Genomic DNA, 13,611 nt, shown 5'->3' on the forward strand with positions numbered 1-13,611 from the left:
CCTTGACCTACAACCCCTTCCCACGGGGCGTGGGTCCATCCACGGCTCGTGGATGCCCTTCGTGGGAGGCCACTATTTTTGACAGCTTTTGGGCTGTTTTTAGGGTCCTCCTCAAGGACTCTTTGGTTGGTCCTTGGGGGTCTTACCTTGACGTCCTAATCCTAAAACCCTCATTCTAAGTACGGGAAATCATTTTACGATTCTATTTCTCATATCGAATCCTAAAACCCTAACACAGGGCTCTAGAACTCTCTAGTTTTAACAAAAAAAAATGAACTCTCTAGTTTAGCTTAATTACTAGTTTCGGGGTATTACATTCTGTGATGAAAAAGGTATAATTATTAGAGAATTTTAATAATTAATTAGAGATTAATTAGTGTAAAATATTGTTAACAAAAGAAAAGTAATTAATAAAGAAATAAAATATTTTTTTTTATAAAAAATCATTTCTGACATGGCACTAACGTAGCGTTGATGTGGTGACGAGTGTATTACACCACACCCTATGAGAGCAGTATTACACGTATCAGGGTGGTACTAAATTCACTTTCTAATGGTGTGTAATAGGTCATCATGATAGTTTAAGCGTGTAAGTCACTTTTCGATGTAAGTTCAGGGGGAAATTTATGCCTTTAGTGGTATAGAGAATCATAAGATAGCATCATAAGGTCTTAAATTTTGGGATTTTCATAACTCATAGTTCTAAGGTCATAAATCATAATATAAGTATTCCAAGAAAATATTAAGAGATCGCCGAAGAGTTATCAAGAAGTTATAAAGAAAATCATTAAAGTAGTTCTCAAGATAAGAATTTCTTCTTTTGAGTAATCATACATAATTTCATGTAGAAGATCATAGAAAACACATGTGTAAAAGAATTATCAAGAAATTAAAATACTTTCATAGAGGAAATCTTGTAAAAACTCATGGGTAATTAAAGAATTATCAAGAAATTAATTGAAATACTTTTATGGAGAGTTCTTGGGGGTTCATGAAGAATAAGAGCAATTCAAGAATATGGAGTTTCATTCTAACCCTAATTCATTCATGAAGGATTCTTTTGATTCATGAAAACACAGTGTGGGGAAGAACAAGGTGTTACACGTGGAGATAGTCTTACCTACTTTAATGATGAAACTTGATGAAGAACTTTGGAAGATGAACTCTGGCCTTGAAGTTTCTTGAAGTTCTTGAGCGTAGGAATTTATGAGTGAATGAGATGATGTAATTATGAAAAATTGATTTTTTACACGTTTAAAGCCATTTAGATATAACTCCCTCCAAAGATTTTCAAGACAAGAATACCCTAAAAAATAAAAACCAGAGTTGGAAGATGAAATTTCATTTAAATAGGCAGTGAGGTTTGCTTCCACTCTGTCATGGACCGGGTCATGGACTTCCACCGGATTGGAGCATCTTTGATAATAAGTCATTATGTCTCACGTACTTCGGACTCTCATTGACAAATGGTCGATGGAGTTGGAAAGAAGACTCATCGACCTTTAATTTGAAAGGTTATAAATCACCTAACTCTTCATATTATAAGAGATATGGTCATTTAAAGTTGACCCTTATATGAACTCATGTGAAAACTTAGTCAATAGGAAGGGTTTGAACTTGACTTTGTGATAGAAATTCCTTATGACTCTAAACCACATCTGATACACTTCTCACACATAGGAATGAACCTTAACACATGTATAAGTAGGATATAATCCGACTCAAGGTAATACACTCATGACGAATGATCCAAATCTTTAGCATAGAATTTACGAGGTGTAACAACTACACTAGTGGTGGTAATTTTAGTCCATATTTATAAAATCAATCCATTTTATTCATAATTCAATGAGTTGGATCACTTGTATTTCGGTTGGATATATATGGATTTCAAATCTATTGTTAACCTATAAGATCGACACAATATAGGTAAAATACAAGTATCCATATTTGACCATGGTAAGCCAATTCAAACTTGATATATTTCTGTAAGAAGGAACCAAAAATACATATTTTAATTAATTGAAGGTTAAATATATTGAGTCATTTTCTGGAAATTTGTATTATCATATCCGTTCCTAATAAAATCACGTTTGTCTCTTCTTATGCTTTCAGATTAGTTTTATTTACTGTTTTTTCACTTTTTTTTTCCTTTACTTTTTCCATTAGTTTTCTTCCAATGTTTTAATGCAAAAATAAAGAAATATAAATCGATCAGAAGAAGTCATTTTTTTTAAAAAGTGCAACGAGGATTATTATACACCATCTTATCCTGCAAAAAAATTTAATTTTTTTTTTGTAAAATCGGACCACAAGACTATTGTACGCTACCTTACCCTGCATTTCTACAAGAAACTGTTTTCTTAGCTCGAACTTATAACCCCTAGACAAGCTAAGTCTGAAATTGAATCTTATAACTGGTGATGAATATATCTTTTGTGAGTTTGTATGATATCTTTTTATTTATTTATAGAGTTTCATGAAAATAATGTTATTTTTCTTTTAATTTTGTTTTAACAGATATTTTTGACGATTTAAGTGCCGAATGTAATTATACATTTATCATATCATAATTAATAAATACACTTTAAAATATATTTTGAAGACATGAAGAAAGAAATAGATAAGAAGAAGTAAAATAAAAAAGAAAAAGAAATGAAGAAGCTAAGAACTTAATACAATTCTCCACGAATGAAAAAGGAGTAAAAATGAGTTAAATCATTTTATTCCATATATTTGACCAAATTCATTTTTACTGAATTAGCATTCAATTCATTTTAAATGTATTATATTTATCCAATAAATAAAATTTCAAAAAATAAGTTCATTTTAGAATTGTAAAATGAGAATTGTCTTGGTATTTGAAATTATATAGTGATAGTTCTTCTCTTGATTCATTAATCAAGTGAAGGACTTTGAATTCAAGTTAGTCCTTTTAATAAATCACAACTTTAAATTTATTTTATTAATTTTACACAACTAATTCATTAATCAATTGAAGGACTTAGAATTCAAGTTAGTCCTTTTAATAAATCACAACTTATATAAGTGCTTTTTATTTTTTTATGGTAAATATTTTATTAATTTTATACAACTTTAAATTTTCATATAATAAAAGAAGTAAATATGGAAAAAATTAATAAAATTTCTTCTACTAGCTCTATGAAAGGGAAAAACAGAAAAATTAGGAAACAAAACTGCTACATAAAATTAGTACATTTTATTTATATTTTAATGAGTTAGATCAAAATATGAATATCAAATCTACTGTTAACTTATAAGAATATAGACAATAAATATACTTTTTAAATACTCCATTTTAAAGACATAAAAAAATAGATAAGAAGAACTAAAATAGGAAAAAAGAAAAATGGAAAAACTAAATAAAAGTCCATAAATGAACAAAGAAGGGTAAAAATGGGTCAAAGAATTGGTTGAAACGAGTTTATCCAAATTTATTTTTACTGACTAAAATTCAACCCATTTTTAAATATGACCCTATCTGCTCATTTATCATGACTCCTATACATACACTAAGAAAAGAGGTCACATTCAAGAAAAAAAACAGTGTGAAATAATTGTAATGGAGGAAAAACAAGCGAAATTTAAGTGGCAGAGAGGTAGAACATTGGGGAAAGGAAGCTATGGTTTTGTTTCATTGGCTTCTATTGATACCCCTTCTCCTATGATACCATCTCTCATTGCCGTTAAATCTTGTATGTTGAACCGCTCTCAGTCTCTTCGAAATGAAAGGGAATTCTTAAGAATGTTTGAGGATTGTCCTCAAATTATTCGATGTTTTGGATTTAATGTCACCTATGAAGATGACTTATATCTTTACAATTTGCTGCTGGAATTTGCCTCAGCTGGAAGCCTAGCTGATCGTATTAATGAACGAGGATTGCCTGAGTTTCAAGTCCAAAAGCACACAAAGAATATTCTTTTAGGGCTCAGTTTGATTCACAAAAAGGGGATCATTCATTGCGACATAAAACCCCAAAACATTCTCCTTACTACTGATGGTGCTGATGGTATGGCCGAGGTGGCAAAGATAGCTGATTTCGGACTTTCCATAACTTTGGAGCAGAACAGGAAAGAAAACATGGGGCACCGAGGAACTAAAAGGTATATGGCACCTGAAGCTCTAATTAAGGAGAAGTACTACCCAGGAGTTGATATTTGGTCACTTGGATGCACTGTTTACGAGATGATCACTGGGAAACCCCTATGGGAATCATCCAATTCAGATCAGATGTTGGACCGAATTAAGTATAAGGAACCAAATATTGAGAATCCCAAACTGTCTACTGAGGCAAAAGATTTCCTGAATAATTGTCTGGTCAGGAATCCAAGTGCGCGTTGGAGTGCAGACATGCTCTTGAATCACTCGTTTCTGAAATCAGTTGACGATGTCCAGCCTCCAGATACGAAGAAGAGGCTTTGTGATGGCATGTCCTTGTTACGCAAGAAACGCACAAAGACAGCATTCAGGACACAGCCACACATTCGTGATTTGGTTATACAACTTGATTCAGATTCTAAAGACGGAAACTCGTGCCCAAATTAAAGCTGCTAGCTAGTTTCTGATTGACTATAGAAAGTTGGTTTGTAATGTATTTAAAGTAAGAAGTAGATGTGAGCCTGTGACTAAAATGATCTCAGGTGTAAACCCCTTTAGTTTAATTATCCTCAGCCTGTGAGCTGTGACTATGAATTAGGTTCTTCGTCTCCATAATTATCCTTCTTGTGTTGTGTTGCATAAATCAGAATGTTATATGAAATATTCCAAACCATGTGTTATGTTCATCATTTGTATTTTTGTTGATTTAATCTTTGTAACTTTATTTTTTTGGTCATCTATCTTGACTCTCTAATTGAGTTTTGTTGGTATCTGTTAGGTTTCAGATCAATAATATTGAACATGACTGATACTCCACAAGAGTGGTTAGTAATGTAACTCATAATAAATGATTATATACTCCCTAATTAACAATGAGTTACTTAAATAGAAAAAAAGAGAAAAAGTTTAAATTTATCTATACAATACTCGAAATTGTTCAATTTTGCCTTTCGTTACATTTTTTTTTTGTCTAACCCCACTTGTGTGACCAGGTAAAAATCTCATTTTTTCCTTTATCGTTTAATTATATGTAAAACTTTATTAAAATCATAACAGAGTAGTATATATGAATCCATAATTTTAAATTCATAAAAATTAAATCATGAATTCGCCTTTATTTTCTCCCATTTATGTGAGCTTCTTAATTAATGCACTAATTTATTCATGGAACAAGGCAAAATTGTACATCTGTATATTATGCATCTTTAATTAAATGCATATGTTAGACTTGGACCAAGAATGAGGCAAAATTAAACTCTTTGTTATCTAGCTTAAAATGAAATGGACCTTTTATTATATTATATGATACTTATAATTAGCAAAGTCTAATGAACTTTTTATTACAAAAATAATTATTTTAACATTTTCTACTCTTTGTTATCTAGCGCAAAAGGGACGAAAAAATCATTTATGATGAGTAACTATTACAGTATTACTAACCACTTTTGTGGATGGTCAAATAAAATTCAATTTCAAATTATAGAAAATGTGAATAAGTTATCCTCCAAATTTGCTCAAGCATTTTGATAAATTATTCAACCTGAGCAATCTCAATTATTTAAAACTTCTGGTTCCTTAGTAAAGTTCAATGATTTTTGTTACTACAATTTACAAAACACAGTTAAGTACATTTCAATGATATATGTATTAAAACTGAATGATTTTTATGCTGCAAGAAATAATCTAGTAAAAATAAAATAAAAAATATGTAATCACGTGTGAAATCAATCCATTAAACTCTGCTGATTGGATGGTTATTACAAATTATTTTATAATGTATCATATTGTGTTGCTTTAATAAACATTATGAAAATTGAACAATTGATAGTTGAAGTGTGTTTTAATAAATAGTTGATCGATGATAATAGCTAGTTGTATTATGATGGTTATATATTGTTGATTAGGTATCAAATCTAAAGTATGTGTTTAAACCCTCAAATGGAAAATGAATCCAGTGACACCACTTTCATTCATAGAGCATATATATCATCAGGAGAATTCTGTATTATTCACCATCTATAATTGCAACTACAACAATGTTTTATGTCATCAATGAGATTAAGCCTTGCAATGCAGTGGATTAGCTTAACCAACTTATGGGTATACTTAAAGTCAGAAAGGTTTGCACTCTTTAACATTGAGTTTTATTTTCTGTATAGACCTCTTTGGGCTTCTTAGTAATACCTTATAGTACTTGATTAATTAGCACCATTATGCCCATTTGTTTTGTGTGTCACTGAAGTTGTTGATCTATATACCACAAATGGAAGTAAATTATAGTTGAAAATATAATGAATAAAAATAAATTATAATAAATATTTAGGCTAAGGCGCGAAAATTTCGCTCTTTAAATTCACTGTGGTTGCATGTGTCTTTTTTTAGTTTGTTTCTGTAGGCTTTTAGGTTTAGAGAATATTTTTCCTTTCGCGTCGTTTATTCATCTCATAATAGAGGTATATATAGATACAACTAATACTTTGTTGACAAGTAGAATTAGAGTAGACTTAGGACTAATACTTGACCCCTACTCCAAGATATATATATTTATATAATAGTTCTAGTTTCAACACTCTCCCTCAAGGCGGTGCATATATGTCTATCATGCCTAACTTGCCAATCATCTCATGGAAGACCTTCCCTGATACAGCCTTGGTGAGTACATCTCCCAGCTGACTTTCAGACTTGACAAATGGAAAATGTATAATCTTTTGATCTAACTTGTCCTTAATGAAGTGTCGATCAATTTCAACATGCTTAGTCCGATCATGTTCAACATGGTTCTGTGCTATTTGAATTGCGGCTTTGTTATCACAGAATAAGTTCATAAGAGATATGGTCATTTAAAGTTGATCCTTATATGAACTAATGCCAAAACTTAGTCAGTAGGTAAGGTTTGAACTTGATTCTGTGATAGAGATCACTTATGACTCTAAACCACATATGATACACTTCTCACACATATGAATGAACCTTAACATATGTATAACTAGGATATAACCCGACTCAAGTTAATACACTCATGACGAATGATTCAGATCTTTAGCATAGAATTTACGAGGTGTTACAACTACACTAGTGCTGGCAATTTTAGTCCGTATTTATAAAATCAATCCATTTTATTCATATTTCAATGAGTTGGATCACTTGTATTTTGTTTGGATATATATGGATTTCAAATCTATTGTTAACCTATAAGAGTATCGACACATATAGGTAAAATATAAGTATCCATATTTGACCATGGTAAGCCAATTCAAACTTGATATATTTCTATAAGAAGGAACCAAAAATACATATGTTAATTAATTGAAGGTTAAATATATTGAGTCATTTTCTGGAAATTTGTACTTCTTATGCTTTTCGATTAGTTTTATTTACTGTTTTTTCGCTTTTTCTTTTTCTTTTTCCATTATTTTTTCCAAATTTTTAATGCAAAAATAAAGAAATATAAATCGATAGGAAGAAGTCATTTTAAAAAAAAATAAAATGCAACGAGGTTTATTGTACACCACGTTATCCTGCAAAAAATTTAATTATTTTTTTTGTAAAATCAAACCACAAGAATCTATTGTATGTCACCTTGCCCTGCATTTCGTCAAGAAATTATTTTCTTAGCTCGAAGTTATAACCCCCTAGACAAGCTATGTTTGAAATTGAATCTTATAAATGGAGATGAATATATCTTTAGTGAGTTTATATGATATCGTTTTTTTATTTATAGAGTTTCATGAAAATAGTGTTATTTTTCTTTTAATTTTGTTTTAACAGATTTATTTGACGATTTAAGTGCGAAATTGTAATTATACATTTATAATATCATAATTAATAAATACACTTTAAAATATACTTTAAAGACGTGGAGAAAGAAATAGATAATTAAGAAGAAGTAAATTAAAAAAGAAAAAGAAATGAAGATGCTAAGAACTTAATAAAATTTTCCACGAATGAAAAAGGAGTAAAAATGAGTTAAATCATTTTATTCCATATTTGACCAAATTCATTTTTACTGATTACCATTCAATTCATTTTAAATTTATTATATTTATCCAATAAATAAAATTTCAAAAGATAAGTTCATTTTAGAATTGTAAAATGAGAATTGTCTTATTAGGATTTGAAATTAAGTAGTGATAGTTCTTCACTTGATTCATTAATCAAGTGAAGGACTTAGAATTCAAGTTAGTCCTTTTAATAAATTACAACTTATATTAGTGCTTGTTATTTTATGGTAAATATTTTATTAATTTTATACAACTTTAAATTTTCATATAATAAAAGAAGTAAATATTGAAAAATTTAATATTTTATTGATGGCATGTCCTTGTTACGCAAGAAACGCACAAAGACAGCATTCAGGACACAGCCACACATTCGTGATTTGGTAATATAACTTGATTCAAATTCTAAAGACAGAAACTAGTCCCCAAATTAAAGCTGCTAGTTTCTGATTGACTATAGAACGTTGGTTTGTAATGTATGTGAAGTAAGAAGTAGATGTGAGCCTGTGACCAAGATGGTCTCAGGTGTAACCCTTAAGTTTTAATTATCCTCAGCCTGTGAGCTGTGACTATGAATTATGTTCTTCATCTCCATAATTATCCTTCTTGTGTTGTGTTGCATAAATCAGAATGTTATATGAAATATTCCAAACCATGTCTTATGTTCATCATTTGGTTTTTGTGATTTAATCTTTGTAACTTCATTTTTTTGGCATCTATCTTGTCTCTCTAGTTGAGTTTTGTTATGTTTTGGTGGTATCTGTTAGGTTTCAGATCAATAATATTGAACATGACTGATAAATTAACGCTAAAAATCATAAAAATTTAAATCATGAATTCGCCTATATTTTCTCCCATATATGTGAGCTTCTTAATTAATGCACTAATTTATTCACGGAACGAGGAAAAATTGTACATCTGTCTGCATTCTACATCTTTAATTAAATGCATATGTTAGACCAAGAATGAGGCAAAATTAAACTATTTGTTATCTAGCTTAAAATGAAATGGACCTTTTATTATATGATACTTATAATTAGCAAAGTTGAATGAGTTTTTCATTACAAAAATAATTATTTTAACATTTTCTACTCTTTGTTATCTAGCGTTAAAGGGACGAAAAATCATTTATGATGAGTTACTATCACTAACCACTCTTGTGGATGGTCAAATAAATTTCAATCTCAATTATTTAAAACTTGTGATTCCTTAGTAAAGTTTAATGATTTTTATTACTACAATTTACAAAACCCAGTTAAGTAAATTTCAATGATATATGTATAAAAACTTAATAATATAATGTTTATGCTGCAAGAAATAATCTAGTAAAAATAAAAGAAAAATTATGTAATCACGTGTGAAATCAATCCATTAAACTCTGATTGGATGGTTATTACAAATTATTTTATAATGTATCATTGTGTTGTTTTAATAAATAAAACATTTGGATAGATTGTATCGTTCTCGATCGTTACATAATGTCACACATCAATAATTAATAATTTGAATGATAAACCTACAAGAAAAATATGGTTCACATAGAACTACCATTCAGAACAAAGAAATCAGAACAAGAGTGTGAAAAAGACTTCATCTTTATTAGAATGTGACTTGTTTTGGGAAGATGATGAGATTGAAACTTTATTATCAAGAGAATGCCTTTTCTTTATTGTACTAGTTTAGTTTCAAATGGGTTTTTGTTGGGGGTAAGAAAAGAGTCTTTGGAATGGATGTTGAATGTCATTGACCACTATGGTTTCAATGCTTTGACTGATGTATTAGCAGTGAACTATTTTGATTGATTTATTTCTGGAGTTTGTTTTCAAAAGGATAAACCATGGATGAGTAGTCAGCTTGTCTTTCCATTGCTGCCAAAGTGGAGGAGATTCAAGTGGCCCTTTTGTTGGACCTTCAAGTATGTAGCTATGTTTTGTTGATTAAGATAGTGTCAATGATTAAAAGGCACATAAAAGTACTCTATTTTTTTGAGTTTTATACGTGAATTATTAGGTATGAGAGTTTCCTGCCTAAATTGTGATCAACTATTTATCAGAATGTACCTCAGATCATCTATTTGTTGTTCCCTTTTTCTACTTGAAATATCTATCACCAACATTCAGGTAGGAAAATGGAACAATTTGTGTTTTAATAAATAGTTGATCGATGATTAGGTATCAAATCCAAAGTATGTGTTTAAGGCACAGATTATTCAGACAATAGATATTATGGTGTTGTCCACCCTCAAATGGAAAATGAATCTAGCGAAACCACTTTCATTCATAGAGCATATTTATCATCAGGAGAATTCTGTATTATTCACCATATATAATTGCAACTACAACAATGTTTTATGTAATCAATACGAGATTAAGCCTTGCAATGCAGTGGATTACCTTAAGCAACTTATGGGTGTACTTAAAGTCAGAAAGGTTTGCACTCTTTAACATTGAGTTCTATTTTATTTATTCGACCTATTTGGGCTTCTTAGTAATACCTTATAGTACTTGATTAATTAGCACTATTACTATGCCTCTTTGTTTTGTGTGTCACTGAAGTTGTTTTAGTAGAAATTAAAAATTATAAAAAAATAAAATTGACGCATTAAGATTCACATTGCACCAATTTATGCAGCTCCCAGGGCGGAGCTACATGTGTACTAAGGGTTCATCAAACCCCCTTCGTCAAATATTACTTATAGCTTATGAATATATAGATTATAATAGATGTTGAATTTTCTTGATTTTTTTGTGTTTTTTTAATGAGAAACTTTCACATTTAGCAAACATAAAAATCATATTTGTATGCTATAGCTTATGTTTGCTATGGAGCATCAGATTGTATAAATCGTTGGGGGCATCAGATTTGTATAAAATCGTTGGCAGCCTCTCATTTGTATAAATCGTTGGCACCCTCTCGTTTGTATAAAATCCGTTTGGCCAACCTCTCAACTTTCGAATTTTTAATGTGAGTTCTATATATGTCATAAAAATCGTTGGCAGCCTCTCATTTGTATAAATCGTTGGCACCCTCTCGTTTGTATAAATCGTTGGCAACCTCTCAATTCAATTTTATGTGATTCTATATATGCATAAAATCTGAATTTATATACAATTGAATCGAAATAAAACGTTTGTATATCAAATCTCTCTCTCGTTTTATACAAACACAAATTATACATTGTATTTTGTATAATCTGTGTTTGTATAAAGACAAAAGAGAACTGGGCAGGGAAATATTTGAATTGTATAATTATAAGTGTATATGACGAAGATATATCTATTTGCATGTGTATATACAATTTCTCTCGCTTTATACAAACAGAAACACAATCTATACATTTGTGTTTGTATAAAAGTGAGAGAGGCGAGGGAGAGACTGGCGAGCGAGAGAGGGAGAGTGGCGAGCAAGAGAGGGAGAGTGGCCGTAACACCCCAGAAAATTTTGAGCTAAGACTCGAACCGTTCTTCGTAGTGAGTGAGATTTTTGCAAGGAATTTAATTTTTTTGAGTATTAAGGTCACTAGATGTAGCACCTTAAGTTCCAAGAAGAACCAAAGAGAGTTCATTCAAGTCATTCCTAAGTTTTTCTTAAGTTTTGGGTCAACTTCAAACGACCATAACTCCTAGTAAAAATGAGTTAGGTGAGATACAAGATTGAAAATTAAAGCCCCTAGAGTCCTCTTTCCAACGCCGCTGAGTTTGCTAAATTCCGAGCTCTGAGTAAAGAGTTATGACTGATTTACTAACGACGTGCAAACCTGGCAGCAGCTCCGCGATGGCTCCGCGAAACGGAGCCAATACGGACCTCACTACCTGGTGAAATATTATTCCGACTTCCAGCCCATTTTAATTATTTCTTTAAGGGTATTTTCGTCCTAAAAACCCTTAGGAGGTCATCTAAATTGCCCTAAACGTGTAGAAAACCAGTTTTTCATAAATCAAATCCTTTCATCCACTCCAAAAAATTATACGCTCAAGGGATTCAAGAAACGCTAAGGCTAGAGTCCATCTTCCCAGATTTTCTTTCAAGTTCTTCAAGAAGATGGTTCCTTCAGGTATGTAAGCTTTCATAGTGTTGGGTTTGTTCGCCCTCACGCCAATCATGTTTAATTCTATCCTTGAATTCGTTTCTGAGATTGAATTATTAAGTTCATGAGAAGTTCTTGAGTTGTAGCCATTATTGAATGTCTTTGAGATCTTGAGGTGTGAATTTTTCAAACAAGTTGAGTTCCTTGATAGATTTTATATGGGTTTCATTGAAATCGTGCTGGGTTTGTGAATTTTGTGGACTTGGTCGATAAAACTACTTTGGGTGCGAGTTGAGTCGAGTTTGGGATAGGAAGAAAAAATTGGGCAGATAATTGCACCTAGGTCTACGTCGCAGAGGCGCTTAAGTTTTCAGCATCCAGTCGATCACCCCTCTCTCCGCGTCGCGGAGAGAATACAGAGTCCTCTGCCTCAAAAATATTTTAGCGACCAACAATTTAATTCCATCTTCGCGTTGCACCAGTGTTCTTTTTTGGCTCTTAGCCCATTCTTATGATCAATTATGTTAACCCTCCTAAATCATTGAGAGGTCCTACATTCCAAAGCATAACCCTTGAATCCATAATTCAAATTCAAGGTAGAGTTAAGAGCTAAGTCTTGAGAGTTCTTTCAAATATTTTGATAAAGTCCTTTTTAGAAGTCTTCTACAATTTCTAATAACTTGTTTCAAGACTCGAGCAAGTCAGTATGAGAGTGAGGAGAATGTATTCATGAGTCTACTTTGTTATCACGAGATCCTTCATATCATGAACCATAACTCTTGAATTCATAATTCACATTCAAGAGAGAGTTAAGAGTAGAGTTCAAGAAAGTCTTTGAGTTCAATTGTGAATCCTTTGATAACCACCATAGATTTGAGTTAAGTTTTGAGAAGTAAGTATGAGAATGAGAAGAGTCATATACCTAAGTTCCTTATTGATAGTTTGACCCTTGAGTCAAGTCGTTCATGCCCATAACTTCCGCATGAACTCTATCAATTTAGTATCTTTGAAAGGAGTAGTATCTTCAAGTTCTAAGTCTTGAGTATCGAGTTCCTAACCCTTCTGAGATTATAATCCTAATCATGGGACTATTGCCTATACCCATGAAGTCCATGAGTTGAGTTGTTCGTGCCCATAATTCCGCATGATCATTATATATAAGTCGAACAATCTTGCGATGAGAAGTATCTTTGAGTCCTTGAGTTGAGTAGTTCATGCTTATAATTCCGCATGAACCCTCTGAGTTGAGCATTCTTGAAATTAGTAGTATCATTGAAGTTCTTGAGTTCCAAGTATTTGAGTTCTATCTATGGTTATTGAAAACCTTGAATTGAGTCGTTCAAGTCCATAATTCGGCGTGAACCATATTTTTAAGAAGTCTTTTACAAATGTTTAAACTTTGTTTTAAGACTTAAGCTTTGAAGTTGAGTAAAGAGTAAGTTTGTGATGAAGTGTCATTATGTAGG

The 13,611-nt window shown here is 31.3% G+C and overlaps 1 protein-coding gene and 1 pseudogene across 1 annotated transcript; both read left to right on the forward strand.

Annotated features, from left to right (window-relative positions):
- Window positions 1-3,583: 3,583 nt before the first annotated feature.
- On the forward strand, window positions 3,584-4,567 carry LOC102587594 (mitogen-activated protein kinase kinase kinase 4-like). Its single transcript, XM_006367756.1, has one exon. The coding sequence runs from the start codon at window positions 3,584-3,586 to the stop codon at window positions 4,565-4,567; it is 984 nt and encodes a 327-aa protein (XP_006367818.1).
- Window positions 4,568-8,435: 3,868 nt separating this feature from the next.
- Window positions 8,436-10,562, forward strand: LOC102587917 (cyclin-D3-2-like; annotated as a pseudogene).
- Window positions 10,563-13,611: the final 3,049 nt, after the last annotated feature.

The sequence above is a fragment of the Solanum tuberosum genome, unplaced genomic scaffold (genome assembly GCF_000226075.1).
Source record: "Solanum tuberosum cultivar DM 1-3 516 R44 unplaced genomic scaffold, SolTub_3.0 scf00975, whole genome shotgun sequence".
NCBI classification, from domain to species: Eukaryota; Viridiplantae; Streptophyta; class Magnoliopsida; order Solanales; family Solanaceae; genus Solanum; species Solanum tuberosum.